General features: G+C 42.2%; 2 protein-coding genes across 3 annotated transcripts in view; both read right to left on the reverse strand.

The window, feature by feature from the left end:
- Window positions 1–448: 448 nt before the first annotated feature.
- Window positions 449–12,333, reverse strand: l(2)k14505 (ATP synthase mitochondrial F1 complex assembly factor 2 homolog l(2)k14505). Of its 2 annotated transcripts, XM_045761233.2 has the most exons (8): window positions 12,195–12,333; window positions 11,253–11,355; window positions 10,946–11,052; window positions 10,466–10,549; window positions 7,753–7,863; window positions 6,121–6,301; window positions 5,804–5,919; window positions 449–671 (listed from the first exon to the last, which is right to left on the reverse strand). In XM_045761233.2, exons 2-8 carry the CDS (start codon window positions 11,335–11,337, stop codon window positions 528–530), a joined length of 828 nt encoding a protein of 275 aa, XP_045617189.1. In that variant the 5' UTR covers window positions 11,338–11,355; window positions 12,195–12,333; the 3' UTR covers window positions 449–527. The 2 variants fall into 2 exon arrangements, with proteins under 2 accessions (XP_045617189.1, XP_069157331.1); XM_069301230.1 differs by lacking the exon at window positions 11,253–11,355 and having other exon boundaries at window positions 12,195–12,303.
- Window positions 12,334–15,404: 3,071 nt separating this feature from the next.
- The window catches only part of LOC123769854 (uncharacterized), a 128,582-nt gene continuing 119,231 nt past the window's right edge, over window positions 15,405–24,755 (reverse strand). The window contains exon 4 of the mRNA XM_045761232.2: window positions 15,405–23,451. Within this exon, the coding sequence (XP_045617188.1) occupies window positions 21,384–23,451 (2,068 nt within the window). The 3' untranslated portion in view covers window positions 15,405–21,383. The remainder of the gene's footprint in view (window positions 23,452–24,755) is intronic.

Here is a 24,755-nt window from a genome sequence, read left to right on the forward strand (position 1 = left end):
TCTCCAAAGTAAGAAAGGAAGCTCCCATAGCCAGCCTTTTCAATCTTGTTCCTATGAGCTTACCTAGGCTAGGTTTAGGCTTACATTTTGTTGCCAAAGTATAAACTAATACCCAAGAACTGGGAGGTTAGATTGGATTCAAGATATTTATGATAAAAGTTTGCTTCATAAAGCAAGAAACAGCTATACAAATGCAACACCTACATATGTTTGAATAAAAAATAAATCTGCCTATCTTATGACCAATCACACATCAGAAAATGAAGAAACTACTTTACAGTACGACATTTTGGTCCGTTCTGGACCTGACTATAATGATCCAGGACATAAGTTTCTTCATTTTCAAGTGTGGGGTTGAGTTATATCTTCAGCCATGTTAGTGACTCACCAGCTGCTCTAGGAAAGTGTGTTATGCAGGCAATATCAGAATGAACACTGAAAGACAACATTCATATCATTCAATTTATTATGTGCAATATAAAGACTGAACAACTTCGGATAAGTTATGGAATAGAACTTGACAAAATTCAATGTCTGTTTGGTTCAGCTTTCTGCTTCAAAGTACCTTGATAAGTATTGAAATAGATGAAGAGCAGAGCTGCAGAAAATCTTGCCTCAAGGTCATACTTGTCCAAATCATGGGCCCATTCTACAGGTCCCCAATATGACGTCTATAAAGAAAAACAAAGTAAAAAAAACACACACTTGCATAAATGACAATGGATACTGTACCTTTTATCTGCATTATATTCTAAGCTACAATATTAATAAAAATGATTTGAAACATCCCACAACCTTAGTTTACTGTAAGATTCAGATGTAATCATAAGCACCAAAGTGGGATGACTATGTAGTCATCCCATGCAGTCTATGGGATCAGTGTTGCTGGATAGTCAAAAGGCAATAAATACCACTTAGGATGACAATGTAAGAACAAAAGCACACACAAGGCGAGCGATATCAAGGGTAATGCATTCATGGATTACCGAGGGGCATTAGGAAAGCAAAACATACGAGTCGTGAAAATCGTGACGGGCTACAAGGAGGTGCTGTACACGAATGTAAGTGGGACAATAAGGAGCAGGGTGGTGGTCCATCCACCACCCTGCTGAAAAATGAAGATTTGAATGTATGAAATGCCCACGAGTTCAGCATGTGTGGCCAATGCATAACCTAGCTACATTAATTTCTCACAACCTATTATGGTGGTAGGAGGAAGACAAAAAAGAGATAGGTTACTTTTAAGAATGTGAAGTGTGTATGTTACCTGTAATGCCATCCAAATGACCTTACCAATGCTGCAGCTTAAGGAATGAATGACTGGATAGAAATCTGAATAAGGAATGCCTTTTTGAGCAATAGGACAAGTGCAAATAGCCTCCTTAGTGGTAGTGATACGCACATTCAAGGTAATACCAATATGACGGAATCCAGCTAAACTCAATTGTCTTAAATCTGTTAGTGATAAGAAACAACCATCATATGAAGATGAGAAACAACTTGCATTGCCTATAACAGGAAGCAAAGGGTTAAATGACTCAGAGCCACGAGGGGACTGCAAAAGTCTACTAGAATGAGAAAGGAATAGAGACATTAGAAAAGTGGTCGACGAGTATACAAAATTGCATATAGTTCCACTGTGAAGATGCTAGTCTCCGGGGGTAGGCAACTCATAAGTTTGGTCAGGAAAGACAACAGAGTATAGTCAACACCGTCGAGACTTTGCTCCAACTATGAAGGCAATGAAGTGTGTAGCCCGTCCTCTAAACAAAGACCCAAAGTTCATTACATGCACCCCGCCAAATCCCATTTATGAATGAAAAATGGCTTACACACGACTCGCAACTGATGATGTTCGAACTCTTCCAGAACAAGTGCTTCACTGACGAATTTTGTTTGAATCACAATGCTGTAAATGCTTCATCCACGTAATACAATTACAAATAATCGCCAACAGAACCTAAACACCTAACCTAACCAGTGCCTAAATATGTACAATATTCAAATATAAAATAATAATTCATATTTGATTAAATTCCTATTTTGAAGGAACAGCATGTTAAAATCGATTAGTGCGTCTTTGGAATGCGCTCGATGGAATGGACTTGCTCCGAGGACGGATTGGAGTGCGAGTGCAAAGTAAAGCTTTAAAAGAAAAGACATTTCATAACAGAAGAAGGGGATCCAAGGCTTCACCATGTGGGTCAAGGCCCTGCCAAACTTTGCTAGTGAAGCCCTCCTTAAGGGGCAAGGTTGGAACGACATGAGGAGAGAGATTGCAAATGTAAATTGCTTGTAAAATTTCTTATCAAGTCTTCCTTGTAGAAAAGAAAAAAAAAAAAGGTGGAGAGAGGGGAACAATAAAAGTACAGGATGTCGTTATACTCACCTAGTTGTGTTTGCGGGGGTTGATCTTTGACTCTTTGGTAAAGTTTGTGTCTCACACATAAAGCTGTAAGAGTGCAAATGTCCATGGGACGAGTTTCAATAAGGAGCTTACGAGGAAAGAAAGTAGGAGGAAGATAAGTACAGTACTGGAGCCAATGCCTTTTAAAAGTGAGAACCCAGTTGGTTCGTGAACAACACATCAGATCTGCCATGACAGAACAATGAAGATGAAGGACAAGCAATATGTCTGAAACAACTATACCTGCATGCTCATGGATTTTCTTCCAGATCCAAGTGAGAGGGATGTCAACCACATTGGTGGAGGCAGTTGATTTCGAACTCTCATGTTTAGCTGTATGGATGGCCCTAATGGCCACTGTACTCGCCTTCCAAAACAAAATACTGTACTGTAAAAAAAAATCTGATGTCGGTGTTTTTCCACGTACACTTACAGCACTCAGCCCGAAAACAGCTTAAAATCCACCAGGAAATGCACTTCTGCATACCACAGGATATAAAATGGAGGAGAGCAAAGAAAAAGATCAATACAAGAAAGGGTGCGAGTGAACGTGAGTTGGCTTGCTGAAATTCAGGAAACAATGGACAAGATGAAAACTTTCAAAAGACGACCTCAGGTATTTGTCGGATCATTGCCCCAAAGGGCATGCCAACAGTTAAAAATCACCTAAAAGAAATATTGTACATGCTCTGGTAAAGAGTCCAAAAGGTGTTTGTCAGGAAAAGTAAGAGGTGTTTTGTGGAACAAACAGTATACATTTACTCACAATGATATGTGTAGCAGAGGAATGAACATTCGATTGAAAAAGCAGGGGGGTACAAAGGAAATATTATTTCAGATCAAAAGTAGTAGAGTTAGGGGTCCCAGCAAAAGCTGAAGAGAATAAGAAAAAGGAATAAACACAAAAGTGAACAGGACAAATGGCAAACACCAGCTCCTGGTGAAGCTGTGAAAACTGAGGTAAGTTGGAGTTCATAAAAATTGTCATAAAAAACACATATTTTATTGAAGAAAAGACATAGTAAAGAACAGGCAAAGAAGAACACAGGCTACTAGGGAAGATCAGCAGAATCAATGAAATCATGGCATAGGTAAATCCAACAAAGACGATCAAGTTGAGAGGGTGGGAAGGAGCAGTGAAAAGCCCACAGTGTCTGGTAATGGGGAAGGGGCAGAAGTAGAATCAGCTGACTGCTGTGATGAGAGGAGATGTAGGAACAAAGAAGTGGAAATTGGGGAAAGGACTGAAGCCTACTTACCCACGGAGAGGAAGAGCAACCAGCTTTACATTTCTAACAGAGAGGCATGCCAGTAGCTATGTACTGTACTGTGTGATAGCCTTCATAGTCTCAGGCAGGGAGGGAGAACGAGGGCAGACAAAGCAAGGATGGCTGGGAGGAGGATGGATGTCAGCCTAGATGGACACTTGTCTGAAAGGGCCCAGAAGAAAAATGGAGTCAAATGTTGAAGGCCACAGTGGATATAGAAATGAGAGGAGATGGAGAAGTGGCAAAAATACAGCAGGGAGGAGAAGACTGGGAAGGAAGGGTTGAAATTTGAGTCGGTGATCCTTGAACAGCCTGCCTTAGATCATAGAGGAGCAGAAGAGGGGGAGCTGGTGATGCCAGGGTTTAAGGTTTGAAACTGAAGAAGGGAGAAGGGTGGGGAAGAGTAGTGTGATGCAAAATGTACGAGCACAAGTCATGTCGGAAAGAGTTGAGACCAAGGACCTGACGTCTTGCTTTCGGGGAAAGATATACAATCGTAGCATTTAAGTTGAGGATGCCTTGTTCAAATTTGTAGGGTATACATGTGTGGGAGAGGCAGAGTTGGCCTCAATGCAGTTGATGCATCGAGCTTGGGAAGAGCGATGTGTCTTAGAATGGCTAGGCCCACCACACAAGGAGCAAAGGAACATCTCACTACTGCACTTTGAGGAACCACATCCAAATTTCCAACACCTATTGCAGAGACAATAAGAGGAAATGTATTCCTGAATGGAGCATCTGGCACTGGCAAGAATTACAGAGAATGGAAGGATCCTACCATCAAAAGTTATCTTAACTACTCGAAGGGGTTGACAATGATGACCATGAGGAGGTTGAGTGAATGTGTCAATGTAAAGGATAAAATAACAGTGGCCCTCGACAATATATTTAATATCCTCATCGTAGTCTTTGAGTTTAATATCTGCAGTTGCAACATGGTACAGGAGAATGACTATGCCAATGATGACATTCAACTGGATATATTTGGAGACCCGAACCAGGGTCTCATCAATGCAGGACAAAGTAGCTAGGCAGGTGGCTGCCTCCTGAGAAGGGACCAAAAAAGTGCATGTTTCAGTCTGGTTGGGGTTAAAACCATAGGTGTCTAAAGTCAGCAAACTGCTTATGTACATGTGTAAACCATCAAGGCGTGTATGTTCACTGTAACAAATTAAAATATTCATTTAAAGAGGAGAGTAAAAGAAGCAGTCGTCACAACAAAATATGGAGCCACTCCAAGTGACAAGGTGGCCTCTAGCCTGAGGTTTGGGGGCCTTAACACACCCTGCCAAGGAAGTGGGAGGGGGAATGGATAGACAAGATGAAGCCTGGTTCAGGCCTAACATAACCCTGGCTTTGGAATCCAATCTTTCATCACTGTCTAACTCAGGAGTGCTTGGTTGCCTGCCCCACGAGCCTGTGTGTGATAAATTGTTTCAGTTATTATGCATCATTGTTTCAAAGGTTTGTACCCTTTGAGCCAAGGGATGCTACCTACCAGGGCAGCAAGGAAGGTCTAGCACTAACCAGTACAGAAAAAGGTGCATTGTCCCAAGCAGTGTCCCTCTTTTTAACAAGAGAGCCCTACTACAGCGTACATTCTCCTACAACCTTTTTCTCCCTCTCGCCTGAACATCCAATCAACATTCAAGGGCTGCCCCTGATGGGCAACTCCTCCAGCTGGTAGTTCAATGATCCAAACAGGAACTTTGTGTTTGTTTCAATTTCTACACAAAACATGAAATGCCCAGAGAGGAACAGGATGGGTCGAGGCAACACCAACTGGCCATAAGGGATAATTTCAAAAGAATATCTCAAAATTTAACAATTGCATTTCTTGCCTGAAACTGAGAAAAACTCAAACCATAAGTAAAATAATCTATGTTAAAACTGCATAAACCAAGCCCTTTTCTGGTAAGACTTCAGTAGCTAACAAGCTTAGCTATGTTGCTGCCAAAATTTAGGCATCATGTACACCCTTGCCTACTGGGAGCCAGGTCCTGAAGTGCTCTCAACGAGACGAGAAGCATGGGAATCGGAGAAACTTGAAACCAAGTAAATATCAAAGTGTCCAATTAATGTGCAATATTACCAACTCTACTGCTTTAAGAAAATATAATTTTCATACCTGAAAATTTGTTTCTAATCTTGAAAGATATACTGCTTTTTCCGAGGAAATTTTTCGTTCTGTGGCTGCAATGGTCAGGATAACAGATTTCAGTGCTTCCACACCATACAGAAACCCTGTAAAAATATTATATTTCAATACAGAGTAATACTTCTTGATCAATTTCTTTAAATAGTGATGTTAGTGAAAAGAAAGGCAAGCCCAAAACACCACATTCTAATCAGGGATTGCGATCTTCCCTCACATGACAAAATATTAATTAAATGATATGTACAAGTACTGCAATTATTAACTTGTATTAAAGAAAGTACAATTACCATTTCCTGCCCATATATCATAAGAAAGAAGATAACGTCTGAGTCTCTCGCGAGCAGATGAAGGAATATCGGGTCCAATGATTCCATCACATGGCTTCAGGTCCATCTCAAATTTTGTGTTAAACCAATCTAGAACTGGATCCCATTCCTTTGCTTGCATCTCGATGAAGGCCTCTGTACCCTGAGATATAACAATGGTTAGTCAAGATCTTAAAAATCTGAATTTGATAAAATATGAGAAGCTCTGTTCTGGACAGAACCTCAGATGCTTCCCCAAGGCAAAATCTCTGCAAGCCCCATTAAGTAAGATCAGGCCCGTCATGGTAGGGTGACATTCTCCACCAAAAAACCATATTTGTTATATTGGTGCTAGGAAGGCACTGAAGAAATACTTAATCCAGCCCAAAGTGACAAGTTCACACAAGATTCTTTCATGCATTACTTGGCATTGCAAAGACTGTCAAGTAACACGAACTGCCAATTGCTTCACCTGGCCACTATTGTACCTACGACCGAGACATTTATGGGCCAATAAGCCTTCTGCAATTTCTTTTATTCTTGTATTGTAAACGTGAGAGTTTATGGCAAGCACTTTTCTGTACTATTTAATGGGGTGTAACATCAACCTGTCCAACTGTTGCTGGTCCTATCCATGGGCAAGCAGGATCTTGCGTTAGTGAGCAACGAAGTGGTCGAGCTCACAAAAAGTCTCATTAGCCATTTCATTCTTACAACCAAGTATTTTATTTACATTATATTACACTACACAATATAGTCAGCTGGAACATTTAAATTTTCCTTATGCATTATATTCATTATCAATTCCATTACTAACTCCCTCATTTCCACCAATCCCACTCTCTCCTTACAGTCTGACAAATATAACAAACCCCTTCTTGTTGTCTTAACTAGTATCTGCTTAGCACAACCCAGCACCTTTGCATCATTCTATTCAATTTACCTACAAATATTTACCATCTTTAGTAAAAAATAAAGATTTGAATGTATGAAACACACTTATTCGAGTCAGTACCTCAAGTTGCTCTCATTTCCAGGATGACACCATTCACAAGGCCCAATGAGACTTAACTCTCCACCATGACAAAAGACTTCTCAGATGGCTTTGCTATGTAATGGGAGGGGGGGTGAGGTAAGGAGATATTGGAGATCTAAATTCACTACCGACTCAGTAACTCGCTCTAATACGGAAGATATTAAAATTTCCAAAATATTTTATTTACAAGAATGTTGTGATGTGAGCGATATTATATAATAATATATATATATATATATATATATATATATATATATATATATATATATATATATATATATATATATATATATATATATATATATATATATATATATATATATATATATATATATATATATATATAATTATATATATAATATATATATATATAATATATATATATATATATATTAGAGAGAGAGAGAGATAAAAATTTAATGAGATAAGGAAGGTAGTGGGGAAGGGAAAGAGGGTTAGAGAAATATTAAAAGAATTAGAACAGAAGAGGAGTACGAGTAGCAGCAATGGGAGTTAAAACAGGAAGCAGGAGTACCTTAATATGGTGTCTTAACCGATTCCTTTACTACAATACTTACATTATCTCGGAAAAGCAGAGTGTCAGTCTCCAAATATTTCACAGTTTTGTCAACAATATTCCACTTGCTTTCATGGTTTGGATTGTCTATCACAGTGTTGGCAAGAGCAGTCTGTAAAGTCAGTGCAAGACAATAAGGAAATGCAACACAGCTCTCCAATCCAAGTTAGATAATTTTTGTATTTTATTTACTTACAACAACAACACTTACAACTGATAATACAACAGTTCTTACATTCTTGTACAGCCACTAGCACGCATAGGATTTAGGACTTGCCCAAAATGCTATGTTCCCCAGAATATGACCCTGCCAAATCGTTTAACAACTGGGTACCCATTTTACTGTTGGGTAAACAGAGGCTACAGTTAAGGATTTGCACCCAGTAAATCCTCCCCGGCCAGGATACGAACCCAGGACAAAGTGCTCGCGACGCGCCAGGCTAGCGTCTTGCCACTACGCCACGGGGACTGGAATGAAACCAAGGATAAATTATCCTGTAAACCTATGACAGAATTCAGCCAGCATCAAGCATAACTCCAATAGTGAATTTAATGAAATTCCTCATGCTCCACTAGGAGACTCACCATTTGCTTTGGCACTCACAAAGGACATGGGCAAGTGGCAGCTTCATGTGTAGCTGCCTGTGCTGTCCAACAATCATTGTGGATGATCACTGGGTGTATATACACTAGGAGGAGGTTTTGCATTTCTGGGTTCTCATGGAGGGGCTCTCTGAGCCACTTCATTAGGATGTTGCTTTGCTTGACTCCCTCTTCCCCCCCTGGGTGTGGAGACCTTGCCCAAGATGCTCACTCCTTTCTATTGGGAGGCAGTGGCAGCATTTTGCTTGGCTCAACTCGCATGTCAACAAAGGCTGTGTTGGCCCAGTTTTTAGCTTTGAATTAACCTTTTGTCTGCCTCCTCTTTCTCTCTGCCTCTCTTAAGATGCTGTCTTCCAAGTTTTGTCAGCTGCAGCCTTTTCTCTTCATCCTGTTGATCAATACCTTTAAGATGTCTTCCCAAGCTGTCTGAGGATAGAGTACCATTTACTGAGATCAGAGTAAAGTTTGAAGGGAGAAAAGTAATTTTCTATACTTTTGGAGGCATAAGCAATCAAAATAATTCTACCCAGGAATAGAAATTACGTATTACATTGTGTAATAATTTTGATATGCTTGAATATCTGTGTCAGGGTCTTGCTCTTCAAATGTTGTCAATGGATCATCTATTATCTTAAATACCTTTTATCATTGCTATGACTATGAATGGTATTGGTGGGGTGTCTCAGCTACCACCTATGGAACGGCTTCACCCGAAATCTTTGCTGCTTCCAACATAGGGTCTTCATTTGAGAGCTTCTCTGAATGGGAGTCCAACAACTTTCCTTTTCTTTTTCCTCCAGCTGAATGTCTAGCTCAGCATTTTTCAACCTTTTGTATCCCTTAAAATAATTTAGGGTCGTACTTTAAATAAACGCACACATTTCATTGTTAACTGAAGGAAGAATTTCTGTCTTTGCTATCGACACTGGTTAAATGAGAAAAATTAAACACAAAAATGACTCGAATATATTTGCACATTATTAGAATTAGCCTATCTGACACCATCTCTTATGGAACCCCTAGTTACCTTGGGGTTCTGCAGAACCCTAGTTGAGAAACACTGGTCTAGCTGCTTAGCAATGTCAATGTTTAGAAAATAAAATAACTGCATTCCACTGGTGACATCACCAATGATTAATGCAGGTGAAAAGCAACTGAATTCATAGTTTTTTATCAGCATCAGCAATTGTGATTTACTGTCTCATGAAAGATGCTCAGCATTAATGGTGTGGCTGAATAACAATACCATGTGAATTCTTATAATAACACATCGGACTCCTGGTTCAACCTTGGCACGATTAATGTAACACGGGTACACCGGGGCACATCTAATCCCACGATCGTCGTCGCCCCTAAATCAACAACCACATAGCAACACATCATTTGATTCAATTTCACTACAACAGATCCAACTATCCATGATTTACTATCTTAAATGGTATTACCAGCAAACATGTCCAGGATACCATGAACTACCCAGGTAGGTAATCAAACCCATATTAACTTTTGAAGAACATCTTTCAAATACTTTTCCAATGAGGTTTTTGGGACAAGATATAACTAGTAACCTTAAGAATAAGGCTCTAAACCATCAACTTTTTTTTTTCAACTTTTTTTAAATACAGTCTACTGATGACACTATTTAGATGAATGAGATTCAAATGTACTTAAAAAAAAATTCTGCACAAAAAACTAATTGTTTTTTCCGAGATTCACAACCATTCTTAATTTATTGTCCAGAAAATATTTCACGATGAGACCTAATAGTGTTGCCATTTGTGAGCGAATGTTGTTCAAATGCATACCACATTCAAATGAAGTGACACGGTATGAAGCCAATTTCATTAGTGTAAAGCCAGTCACAATTTCCTATTTTGAAAAAAATTATAGCCTATTGATGGTGCCACCAGTGTGCTTGATGGTGCCACCAGTGTGCATGTTTAGACAAGACTAAAATACAATTCTATATGATGAAGTGATAAATGTACAGACCTAATCTAGGATTTGACAATTTATAGTGGAATACAAATATCGGCTAGAACTGAAGTGGCAATCTCACCAGAAGTGAAAACTTGACAGAGGGAGCCTCACATTATACAGTAAACACTTACCAAATGCAAGAGACTAGGGTGGATCTTATTTTTTATAGCTGCCCACTCATTAGCAACAGCCAATGCCAAGCCATAGTTGGGAACCTAAAATGAAAAATACAATTGTAATGAAAAACTTATTGCAAGTTGCAACAAACAAGACATGAACTAAACTTTAAAAAGAAATATATCATATTAATGGAAATAAGCTTAGTTCATGTCTTTTTTGTTTCCAAGCTTAAGCCACTCAATCACTCCATTAAGTAATGTCCAGTTCATCGCAGAACATAACAAAAAACACAGCGGGACCAAAGAGCCAAAGCTCAACCCCCGCAAGCACAATTAGGTGAGTACAGTGTTACCAATACAACTTTCCATCCCAGATGCAGTTAAGAACTTTTGAGCTGTTCTCAGCAGGCACATGAAGGGGGGGAACAATAGAAAAATCTTAACCCAGCCTGAAAAAACCTTCCCAAGTTCACCTAATATTACATCACTTACTTGTAGTATATTTCCAAGGGGTGTCTTTAATTTTCGATGGTCAAGATTGATCTCGTATGTGCTATTGGCTCCAGCAACCGTTACATTTCTATAGAAACGTTTTCTCGCTGCAAATAAAAAAGTATACTGTATAATATTACATACATACAGTATACTGAAAACAATTCATATCTGCACTACTGGTACAGTATATAAATATTTCAAATAACTATAAACAAATACAGTAATGGCAATCAATACAGTACAGTATTGAAAGTTTATGATATAAACTATACATAACATAATAACGTATTATAGTTCTACTCACGCTCGGGCAAAAAGCGCCATGCTGTGGTTATTATTGACCTCTTTTGTAAGAGATGGTGACCATCTGCCCATCTCAAGCCCCTCATTGCGATAAGAAATTATGTCTGAAAACTTATCAATCTTTACTGAATCCTCCACAATAATTTATTTCAATAAGACAGTTGAAATTATAGCAACTAGAGATAATGTGGCAACTACTGAAATTATTCTTATGATACATTCCAAATTCTCTAAATGTCTATTGTAACTACTTAAAGGTTCCCAGTAATCACCATAATTTGCTAATGACACCTGCAATCTTATTCACTAACCAAAAATATCTAACAAATCTCAAAGGTTTCCACAAATCAGTTAGGAGAGCCCATAGTATCCAGCAAGCTTTCCATCAGACCAGATGTTGACCAGACTCGAGTGAGGAACAAACTGGGTCCAACACTAGGTAAAGTGGACACAGATATAAAATGATTGGACCAACAGTATCACCATTACGGGCTATTCATGCCCGTGCCACCTCTTGAGTGGCTTAATCTTCATCAATCAGCATCACCAGTCTACCTCCAACCCCTACACCAGATGCTACAAGCCTGGCTAGAGAGCAGACAACCGCTCTCACCCCCCACTCCAGTTCTCATCTGCAGGCCTCATACAATGTTGTTGTTGTTTTAGATTCAGCTACTGGGAACAAAACGTTCTAAGTAGCACGGGCTATGGTGAGCCCGTAGTGGCTCACCAATACCTGGCACAGGAGTGTTTTGTACCTCACACAAGCTCTCAGCTGCGAGTTGAGTGCACGAGACGTGTTGAACTCTAATAAGCTAAACTAACTAAACTGTGAATACATAGACACTTATGTTAGTCATTTTTCTAATTAGTTCATCAATGAACTAATTTAGTTCATTGTTTAGTTTATAAGTTTAATAAAGAAAAATATTGAGGCCCTCACCGGTTGTTGTTGTGGCGGCGAGATGCTCGCTTCTCACACTCTGCATCACTCACGTTTTCTGTGGTAAACTTGTGGTCTTGGGGAGAGTGAGAACGTTTGTATTTAATTCAGTTTTGCCCCAAGAGGAAAGTTTATTTTGCAGCTGTATTTAATATTTTTATATTTGTAGTTCACCACATAGTATTATTCGTCCTGTGAGTGAACATTACCCCATACCAACAAGTACAAAACTTACTAATAGGAAGAAAACTTTTTTTTCATTTCACCAAGCTTAGGGCAATACACCAATATGCTTCTCCCTTATTCTATATGAAGAATTACAGAGTATAGATCAAACGGTAGGTATGAGTTCGTCTAACATCACCTCACAGGATGGTTAGTCATATATGAAATGTGGATAAAATATGAGATGCGAGTCTAGTCAACTAATTTGCACTAGCAAACAGCTCTGGGTTTGCTATAATGCGGGCTAGTTGTTATGTAGAATACACACAAGAATATCTTCCAATATTTGTGTGTATGAAGTAGTTACAAAATATCTCGTACCATCTAGTCTGAAGTCACTGATAACAGGATATTGTGAAATATAGTGTTGTAGTGTGTCCGAGCTCTTGTTTGTACAGTTTACAACTAAAGAGCTCACTGATAGGGGACTCATTACCTGTAACCACCTGCCATATTCCTCAATCTGCTGCATGGTAGTGTTATTGATTTAATAGTTGTAATGTGCATTCTTACGACCTACATACAAGGTCTTGCATTTTCAATATTAAAAAGTATTTGCCGGTCTTCTAACTATAGGGGACCTCATTTAGATCTCTTTATAAGGCCTCAATATCGTTTCACTTTCTACTTTACCACAGATCTTAGAGTCATCTGCAAATCTGATAATTTGGTATGTAATGCTCTCATCTGTGTCACTGATTTATGTGACAAAAGGGCTGACCCTAAAATGGGCCCTTGGGCACTCCACTGCCATCATATTCATGACAACCCTTTGCTCTTTTTTGTTTTAGCCATTGCAAGTTTATCCATTCTAGTTTTTTAATTAATTCCGTATGCTTGTAATTTTCCCGCCAGCCTTTCATGCGGCACTTATCAAAAGCTTTAGATAAATAAGTCTATGTATATTTCGTCTGCTGGAATTCCTTCGTTTGGTTACCATTTACCAAAAATGTAAGCAGGTTAGTAGGGCAAGATTCATTTTTAACAAAATCATGTTGCGTTGGTTTTACTAGGTAGTACATTGTGAGATGGTGAATGATTTCCCCGTTAAGATTTTCTCCATGAGCTTGCAGATATATGAGATTATTCTGATTGATCGATAGTTTTGTATTTTTTTTTTAAGCTGGGGTGACATTTGCATATTTTCAATCTATGGAACTTTCCCTTTCTTAGATATTTTCTGGAAAGAACTTTGAGTGGTAGATACAATTCCTCGACCAGTTCCGTTACGCCTAAATCTCCAGTGTATAAAATCATTCGAAGGTTTAATTTTATTCTTCAGATTTTGTTATTATAGACTAATTTAAGCAAGGACTTATTAAGTAAGATAACCTGTACTTATCCGCTGACCTGTGTCTATAATGGAGCGGAATGCGATTTCTTGTGAAGGTCCACTTTATTTTTGTCCTTCACAGTTTAGTCTGTGTTGTTACCGTTACATAAGTCATTCATTACTCTTTAGGAGAACAAAAATGATTATGATCACATAGATTCCATAGATCACAAAATCGAGTTTGGCCTCAGGCCGGACTCGGGGAGCAGAACTCCCAGAACCCTCTCCAGGTATGTTTAGCATTTTTTTGCAAGTTGTGACTTATAAAAGGTAGCGGTATTGATCGTGTCCTTCCTGAGGAGTTGGCGATGTAAGGCCCCAGTAATGTTTCTCTTGTCGAGTGGTTCCTATGTGGATATGTTGCATGGGTCACATTAGCAAGAGAACAATAACGTTACTGTTCAGTATTGTGCCATTTAGGTTTTAAGTAACAATAATCAGCATAAAATAAAACGCCACGTCATTAGAATTTTTTATTTGATGGTCAACAAGAAATATTTGTGGTGCAGAAAGTGTCATACCCTCTGCAGAATAAATGTATGGCATCAATTCTGCTAAATTATAAAAATGCATTTTTATATTTTTAATAACTCGTGGGACAAAATCTTATGTAGTATATTGGACTCTGGCTCAGGAAAACATAAAACAGGATTGGTTTTCACAGAGTTAACAAAGTTGGTGATATTCAGGTTAACAATCCACAAACTCGCCCTAAAACTATCCTATCATAAAGCTCATTCTCCCTAACTAGACTAGAGCTGACACAGCACTAGACATAACCCTCGCGAGTTCCCGCTCACATGCCTTTGTCGTATGGTTTAGAAACTGAAGCGAACATAACAAATGCCGGACAGATTAGTTTGGCCAAGATAAAGTAGCGAAGCGTAACAACTGATTACAGTATTTAAATATTTTTGGTGCGGTTGTTACTGGAATCAAGTACCGTAATTACCAAACGGCGGCGCCAATCCAGGATGACTATATATACTCTAATCAAGAAATATTGTTCATCTGACGTGACATTAAACAATTAAACACAGGAATTTGTTCACTGCAGCATGTTAGACGTGAAGTAATTTCACAGCTATAAATTTCCCATAGGTTTTAAACATCTATGTGTTGGTTATTTATTTACTGGAGAAATTTAAACGAAAAAAAGTAACAAAATAAAACATGCTTATGATAGCGATTTGAATTTCTATATTGAATATAACAGGAAACATGAACCACTGAGATAATTACAGTTAAGAGCACTACGAGTCTTGCTGTAGGAGCTAAAGCAAAGGCAGAGATCAGAAACAAAAGTACTGTCCTCAGGAAAAAGTCTGTGTATCCTGCCCAAGTCTACAGGAGCCATCGAGACCCCCTTCACCAGTAGGGGGGCGTGGCTCCTCATCTGCTACTTCCTAATTCATCAGGAAATGGATACAAAGTTGTGAGTTCCTTATTTATGCAAACTCGTACTTTGTAAATAGCAACAGTTTGGCAACATTATTTAATAAGCAGCCAAAAATTTCATATAAAAAATTAACTATCCAAACTAGATCATATATTATTATATATATATATATATATATATATATATATATATATATATATATATATATATATATATATATATATATATATATATATATATATATATATATATATATATATATATATTATATATATATTATATATATGCTTCATAACTGGAAAGTCCAGTATAGGTACAAAGAGTATGAACACTTACACAGGTGGTGTCTCTTTACATAAACACACTATTTCAGCACTACAGTGTGAGGCCCGCCAGCTCGTATCTCCATCGTGATTCCTTATTCGGCATTTACTAAACTGTATGAAAGCCTAGGCGCTACGACGTCGTTCATAACAACAATAGCCTGGTGTTGACGAAGACCTCAAAGCGCTTTCAGAATAATAATTAATTAATTTTGCCGGGACAAAGGCATGCACCTAGGCATATATGGAGGTGTCCCCCAGGGTCGAACTGTACTGACCATCCTCCTATAAATAGGATCTGCCTCGTATGGGCCAATAGGCCTTCTGCAGTTACCTTTGTTCTTATGTTCTCCCCAGGATGAAACTCCACAACAAGATGACTAATTCCAGGGGTACCTATTTACTGCTAAGTGAACAGGGAGGAGGGGCATTAGGTGAAGGAAACGCGCCTAACCATTTCTGTCCCCACTCGAGATTCGAACCCGGCATTCCCGATTTTGAATAGAGAACGAACCCGACTGTACTGGCGGGACCTTATAAACTGTACCACACCGGGGTCCTATAAACTGTACTCCTGGGACCCCATGAAGGCCGTAAACTCTTTAGAAAATGCCGACTAAGCCGCCATGATCGAGATGAAGATCTCGTAAGATTTCCCGCAAGTGGTTGATGAATCGTGGCATCCTCAGAAACAATGGCAGGACCTTTGTTACAAGCCGCCTGCTTCCTGTCCCCGTCGAGGCCACTAGGGAGATAGTAGCCCTCAGGGGTAAATATAAGTATGTGTGTTAAGTGCTCTCAGTAAGGTCCCACTTTGCTGCTGAACAGTGTGTACTGCCACACCCTCGGCCACACACTACCACACCCTCGGCCACACCATCCATCACAACACAATTAAACAAAAGGAGTGACAATAACAGGTAAAACAATAACGGAATGTGATATAAATTACAGAGTGGAGTAAGTGCAGCATTAGGAGACACAACACGAGTCTGGTAAACACAGTTACATGAGAATTGTCACAAGAAAGCACTTGGCCAGTATGGCTGTGCAACATTAACATGGGAAACTTCAGAACTGGATGCCCAAAAGGATAGCCATGAACCCTTCTCTCTACAAGCCACCGAGCCTCAACACTTGGGGATTGTTGATAAAGTGTTGTAAAGAATAATGCTATTTCCACAAATGTAGCTTGAAATACAAATTACTTTTTAACTAGACTTAAGGCGAAGACCAACAGTTACTCGACCTGGTTTTATAATAAATCTTGGCGCGATTTGGACATGAAGAAATAAGCTGATCAAACGGGAAATACTTATGTAGGGTTTTGCCCAATTCAACAACACACGCTAAAAGAAGTGAACTATGATGACTTGTATATTCTGTACAGCCTACCTAGCTAGTTATGTCTGGCGAGCTTTATAAGGTGATAGACGAGCGCTCGTCCTCCCTCGACAGCAAAATCTTGGCTAGTCTGGATAACACATTGTTTTGTTTATAAGTTATGAAATTGAATGAATATAAATTTGTGCTGAATATGCATTTAGTTATCTGGTTTTGTTTCTATACCATACTCATATTTTAGTCCGCGGACGATGTTGTGTATTAATCTGGTTTTGCTAAATATATTAGTCATATATCGATTTATACAGGCATTACGGAGCATAAATATACATAAAACTCATAATATACACAATTTCTGGTTGGTGTTGAAGCACAAAAAAATTACATTTAAGCAGACAGGGGAATCAAATGGCACATTGAACCGTCGATTCAAGTTAACCTGATGCTCACTTGTTTCTCGCCAATATTTGACCTTTCTCAACACTGTGGGTTAAGGGACTTATATGTTGAGGGTAGAAATAGCCTAAGCTATTCTATCCCTTTGAGATGTATTTTATTGTCTCAATAAACGTACTTGAACTTGAGGGGCTTATAGAAAACACATTATACATCCACTAAACATCTATATATAAATGCCACATTGGATATTTTTAAACATCCATCACATATTACAATAAAATAACAGGGAATTTAAAACAATAATAAAAATATTCTTATTTGAACTCATTCCAAGTAACTTTTAACACTATACAATATTTAAACGGAATTACTACAACAAACCAGCATTTATCTTTTTTTTACTCATACAGTGTATACCTGCTGTATACCTAACATTATCAATGAACTTTACACATGTGGTCAACACATATAAACACTTTTAAACTTTTCAATAAACATCACATATTTTTGTCAACAAATGTCACACATAAATTAAAGACCAAATATGTAAATCAACAAAAAGGTCATGATATCTTTTTTTAACTGTGAGCCCACGATATTGTCTCACTAACAACCATGGTTAATAAGAATAGTTAGCACCGGATTAACAAGGTTCGACGGTCATCAGAAATGACCAACCAGTTGCCATATTATCACAAGCTTGGCAGATCTATTGATGCATTATTGTAATTTGTAACGTGTGTCGTGGCCTGTCATCTTAACCCTTAAGAAAAGCATCAGTGCAGCTCATTTTCCTGTTTCCATGGGCTATGTGCACCCTGAAATATCTACCGTGAATGTATTTTGCATATAAGGTTTCTTTTTGGGAATGGTGACGACAGTGGGGGACTACTGAACACACAAATGAGTGACTCTGCCATACCTTAGACGTCTTGCAATAGATAGTTGCTACTTACGTCAGCTTCCCACCTATGCTGGGAAGGTGGGAACCTTATTAAGTAAAAAAAAATTACTTCTTGTTGGTCAACGTTCTTCCCACAACCTTCCAGCCTCACACTATACTATGCTCTCGATTACTCAATTAATAAAACACAAGAAACCAAAATGCAAAAACTTTTTGTTTACAGGAAAACAGAACTCCGTTGAGATGGTTTACCCAAGGCTTAACATTACTGGCCGTGTCACGATTTGTACCTGAGAAGTTACTATGAAAAATACTAGAACTGATGGTCCAGAAAAAAATCATTTTGCTCTGTTTCACGTGTGTTTGTGGATTACCCGATTACTACATCAAGCCTGAAGAAGTCTTGAATTTAATGCCAATCATATTTAAAGCTTTGGACTTTTAACATATTGAAAATACTTTCAGGACCTTCCTACGAGAGAGTATTAGTTGTTTAATTGTTTCTCCAGTTGAGGTTATGAAAGACATGAACACTAAGTTGACACCATGGCTCACGCTGCCCCCCATCCAGGGGGGGAACACCTGAACCCCCTCACCCCCCCATTAAGGCATAGCTACGAGGCTCCAACACCTGGGACACCCTTTGCCTCCATGTCTCGTGTATCCACTACTTATTTGCTGACCTCACGACCTTCCTCACCTTTACCTGGGGCTACACCACCCCCCAGATCTCACCTTCACGTGAGGCTCCTCCACCCCCAAATCTCATCTTCACATGATACTACACTACCACCAGAGCTCACCTTCACATTAGGCTACACTACCACTAAATCTCACCTTCACATGTTGTTACACCACCCCCAGATCTCATCTTCACATGATGCTACACCACCCCCAGATCTCACCTTCACATGATGCTACACCACCACCAGATTTTACCTTCACATGAGGTTACAACACCCCCAGATCTCATCTTCACATGATGCTACACCACCACCAGATCTCACCTTCACATGAGGTTACAACACCCCCAGATCTCATCTTCACATGATGCTACACCACCACCAGATCTCACCTTCACATGAGGTTACACCACCACCAGATCTCACCTTCACATGAGGTTACACCACCACCAGAGCTCACCTTTACATGAAGCTAAACATTACCAGAGCTCACGTTCTCATGATACTACAGCCCTACATCACCACCAGAGCTCACCTTCACACGAGGTTACAGGCCTACACCACCTCCAGATCTCATCTTCACAATGAGGCTACAGGCCCACACCACTACCAGAGCTCACGTATATCAACACTCATGTGGGATTCTACTTATCCTTGATGACGAAAAATAATACTGAGTCTCGATAATAATTAGCATTCAAATTACAAAATCATAAATCCCCGAAGAAATCATAACAGTATGGAAATTCGTTGCTCTTTTTCGTTCTCACTTTATAGATCTGGTTTCTTCATTGCGTTGTGAGAAACCTACTAACTCTAACAAATGACAGTATTAATATTAAACCATAAATATTTCTTACAACAATGGTTACGTTACATGGAACGTGAAGGATAGACTGTACACGTGTCATGTACATATGACTGCAGTGTCAAGTTAGACCTCACTGAGGAGTATCAGTGCTTCGCCTCAGCGTTACCAGCACTTTGTGGCTAGCATCCCACTAACAGAGGGTGGAGGCACGAGCCAAACTTGTTTATTAACCTAGAAACATTTTCTAAGGCAGTCTCGGTCGTAAGATCAGAAAATACAACTTATTGCATCACAGTGATCTTCAGAGATTGCTTTCCCTTCGGAAAAGAATTCACTCGATTTTTTTGCCTGATATCCTGCAGTTTTCTTTTTGTTTTGTTAGAAGGGCTCTTGTCAATTCGGTTGTACAATATTGTTTGATTATCTTGGAAAATCTTCGATTTGCAAATTTCTGTAACAATTTTCTATTTGTAACTGTAAATAGGTAGCGTGGCCCACCTGCCAGCGTGGTGTTGACGCCGTCACGTACTTGTACACATACTCAACAGAGAAACAAGGTGGTATTGTGAGTCAGCAGTCAACAGACACGGAAGGTCATGCCGAAAATGTAAAATGTATCCTTGGTAGTGATGATGAACAATGCAAGCAACACATATCCACAACATCCAGCAGGCACACCCCAGGCACGCTGCTACACTCACAGGATACACAAACGGGGTTGAATTTGGTCATGAGTGTTACTGGCTGAACACGGCGCCCCGCTATCATCCAGGCAAGTCATGGCATTCACCACTGATGAGTGACACAGCAACACTCGTCAAGGACACGTTCACAATGGACGTCGTGGGTTACTACTCATCACACGCCCATTGGGGCAAGTCATACTTGTTATCTTAGACGTGTTTGAACTAAACAGAGCCATCCCGAATATAAGATGTTTAGCAGTCCATGAGATTATGTACGTAGGACAGCACGGAGAATCAAACAATACTTTGATGAGGATCAACAAGCCTGAGTAAATGTGGACTGGATCCAGGACCAATACTGGATTGGTGTAGACAAAACTCCACGGATGAATATACACATCTCAGCAAGTCAGAGGAATTATACTTGAGGAAGTCTGAGCGAGTTACAGCAGGACTCGAGTGGTCAAGAGCAACCGGCTCATAGCATGACAAGTGAGGAACACTGCCGCAGCTCTGGTCATGTCCTCCATCAAGGTGGAAATATGAAATAAAACAGGGTTGTGGACATCGGGGAGGTAGTCAATCCTTCGCTCTTAGGTAAGAGGGTCATCAATCAGATTATGCATACTTTGTAGAGCCCATTGGTTTTAGTTATGAGAAAGGGTCAATATAACTCTCACTACAGACTACAGATTCAGACAAGGGAAACATAGAGCCACGTCCCTGAAGATTCACGCATTAAAATACATGGTAGTCAGGGGGGAAATGGGTTCCCTTTCCTGAACATCTGCGCCTCTACACTGGAGGAGATTAAGGGACTAAGGATCCTGGTTGTGTGGAGGGAATTATGGGTCCAGGAGAGTGGCATCCCAGGGGAAGCCTGGCGTAAGGCGTGCGTAGGAGAGTGAGCGTATAGGGCGGGAGCAGCACGGGTCCCGGTAAGCTCTTGTACTTTGTGCGTCACAACCTGAAAGGCTGGGATGAGGATCACAACCTGGTGCAGGACAGGCGCCACCACCCACGCTCCCCACGCTCTCTAAATGCCCATGTGGGATGGGGTGGTGACAACATTCTGCTCGAGGTCAGCGGTGATCAGGAGTGGGCGGCCCGCGAGCCAGGTGATGGGGGAAAGGGGGATGGCGCGGGTCGCTGTAGCCGTCTAGCGGAATCCCTCCCTCTTGCAGCTGGCCCGGAAGGTAGTCCTTCCAGCTGCGGAAGAGGTAGCGGGTAAACTTGCGCAGCTGACGGAACTTGCAGTAGGTGGCTCCCTCAGCAGACTCCACCTGCTGCGTCTGGATCAGCAGACCGCGTTCACGTAACGTCTGTTCTAACTTTTCCCGCACTGAGGATTTTTTGGAGCGTCTTTTGCGCTTGGGGGATTCTTCTGTGGGCGGGGCGAGCATGGGCGGCTGCATGCCCCGCTCCAGGGTAGGCACGGGCGACGTGGTGGTGCTGCCCATCCCGGGCAGGCTACACGTGTCCTCCGTGTCGCTTTCAAGTCGGATTTTTTTGACGTCCTTCTCACACTTGGTTATGTTATCGAGGAGCTTGCCGGAGAGGCGGAGGTGGGCGGCTGCGGCGCGGGGGTCGCGGGCAACGCCCCGCTCCCCCCCACTGGAGTACCTCAGGGTGCCGCCTGCGTCCACACTCACCATCTTCTTCTCCTCCAGGATGGGGTTCGGGCCCCCCGTGAACTTGAACTTACATATGCTGACCTCGGTGTTGGGGTCAGCTGGGGGGATGAAGAGCGCCGACCGTTTCCTACGGGCCCCCGCGCCCCCTCTTCCGCCCCCCCGCGACCCCCGCTCCTTCACCACGGTCTCCTGGGGGGAGAGGCGCTCCCTGGCCGCCTCGTCCAGCCGCTGCTGCAGCGACTCCTTCAGGAGGGCGTGGACGTGGCGGTGGTGGTGGTGGCCGGGCGGCAGCGGCGAGGCTGCTGGCGCGGGCGAGTGAGGTGACTGAGGAGAGCCCATGAAGTGATGCATGTGGGGGGAGGGCAGAGGGGGCGGGGGAGACATGTGGGGGAAGGCTGGGGGGGAGAGGGAGGGCATGTGGGAGGAGTGGGAGCAGAGCGAGGGCGTGGACTGGCCGGAGCTGAGGCCGTCCTCTGTCTTGAGGCGGTAGTCGTGGAGCCAGTGTGAGGGCACGCCCAGCCGCCCACCCGGCGCCCACGCCACGTCTGGCGAGCTCATCCCACCGCCTCTGATAATCTCATCCTCGTCCATGTGTGGCGGCGGCTCCAGTTTGATGGCGGGCGTGTGGTGGCGGGCGTGGGCGGCGTGCTCGGGCTCACACTTGAGGGGCGCGTCGCGCACGCACAGGTTGAGAGGCTCACTCTGGTCCTCGGCCTCGGCGGCTGTGAGCGCCGAGTGTAGCAGCGAGGTGTAGCTCCGGGACCGTGCCAGTGTTTCGTGTTCCATCATGGTGTAGCCTCCCTCGCCCTCCAGCTGCCGCCGCTGCTGCTGCTGGTGGTGGTGGTGCTCCAGCTGGTGGTGCAGGTGGTGCAGCGGGTGGTGGAGAGCCACTGCGTCCTGCATCATGCCGGCAGCCACTATGCCAGCGCCGCCATAGTTCTTGGAGATGAGGTGTGTAATGTCCGCCTTCTTGGGCTTCCTGCCCCGCCTGGGTCGGGTGTCCAGCACCATCTCGCCCATATAGGGCAGGTGCTCCTCTGGGGCCCCCGGACTGGGCGGCCCGCGCCCACCCTGCTGGCTGGCCATCATGATGGACGGCACTGACTGGGCCCGGGCCAGGGCCACCTGCTGCAGCGCCGCCTGCTGCAGGTGTGGCCGCGTTAACAGCAGGTCTCGCAGCAGCGCCTCCGTGGCCGCCCCGCCAGCCTCGTGGATAGTAATGGGTCGTGGGGCACGCTGGCCACGCCCCCGCCCCCGCCCACGACCACCACGCCCTGGTCTAGGGACGCCACCTTGGAGGCCTGGCGTGGGCGTGTCCCGGGGCGAGAGAGGGTCCGGGCCGAGAGCCTCGCGGTGGTGGCGGGCGGTGGTGGGTGTGGGTGCTGGGGAGGAAGCTGCGGCAGCTGCGGCGGCCCGCTGCTCCTGCCGTAGGGACGCCTCATAGTGGTCCAGGTACTCAGGCGGCAGCGCCTGGTGGTGAAACTTGAGCTTGAAGAGTCGTTGTCGCCGCCGTCCTCTGAAACAACACAGTTACGTTAGTCACACTACACTCACTAAGGTGTCACACTATACTCTGGGGCCTAGACTCTAGTGTGACACCCTAGAGTCTGGGCCAGGGTGTCACAATACATTCTAGGGCAGGGATTCTTAGGAATCCAATTATTTGGTTCCCATACCCCTATTGGGTATGGATACCCGTACTCTAGGGCGTTACACTATACACTCTCTAGGTTTTCACACTATATTGGTATACAGCACACTATATGGGCACAGTTCAGCACTCTGAGAGAGAACTGTATCAACATCAGAGGCCCGAGACTGTTCAACACGCTTCCACTACACATAAGGGGCATAACTGGCCGACCCCTCACAGTGTTCAAGAGAGAACTGGATAAGCACCTTCAAAGGATACCTGATCAACCAGGCTGTGATTCATACGTCAGGCTGCGAGCAGCCACGTCAAACAGCCTGGTTGACCAATCCAGTAACGAGGAGGCCTGAGACCGGGCCGCGGGGACGCTAAGCCCCGGAAACACTCCAAGGTAACTCCAAGGTGCCACCTCTGGTGCAACTGTTGGGACCCGTAGCCTCTGAGAAGAGACTAAAAGGTTCTCAGAGAAGACCTTGCAGGTTCTCCCTGAACACTTGAGTATTGTCTTGTCCTGCCCCTTGATTAACGCAGCGTTAATATTCGAAATAATTGTAATTATTTATATTATTGTTAAATTGAACTGATCTTCTATTGTATAAACCCATGTATCTGCAATTATCCTATGTTAATGATAAATAAGTGCAGAGTTTTAATACAAATTAAAACACGGTAATAATGACGTTGTCTGGGGATCGACAGCGATGGGTTGGGTGGGTTGCTTGGGTGTTAACGAGTCTGGTTCGGCAAAACCATTGCATTGATTACGGCGACGAGTGATGAGATCGGCCAGCATTGTCGCCAGCAGCACGACGCCTGTTAAGCTTATCAAGGTGAGTGTCCTCGCGGTCACCCATCCAGTGCTGACCTTGGCCGAATGACGCGCAAATATGTTGAAAATCTTGTACGAAATTAATGATCTTGCCAAAAACAAAATACAATCCCTGTAATATACAAAGTAACTATCATAACCATTGTACATATTTTGCTAAAATAATTTTTAATAGGCTTTATCCTAAATTTTAAGTACAGTATAGAATGTGATGAAGTTGATAAAATGTGGCCAGTACGATGAGTGTGTCATACTCCGTGATGATATTGTTGCTGCTGCTGCTACTGCCACGGTGTCCCTTACTGACTCGTATTTCATTGACGATTTTGCTACACATAAA

Source organism: Procambarus clarkii, chromosome 45, assembly GCF_040958095.1.
Source record: "Procambarus clarkii isolate CNS0578487 chromosome 45, FALCON_Pclarkii_2.0, whole genome shotgun sequence".
In the NCBI taxonomy this organism is placed as follows: Eukaryota; Metazoa; Arthropoda; class Malacostraca; order Decapoda; family Cambaridae; genus Procambarus; species Procambarus clarkii.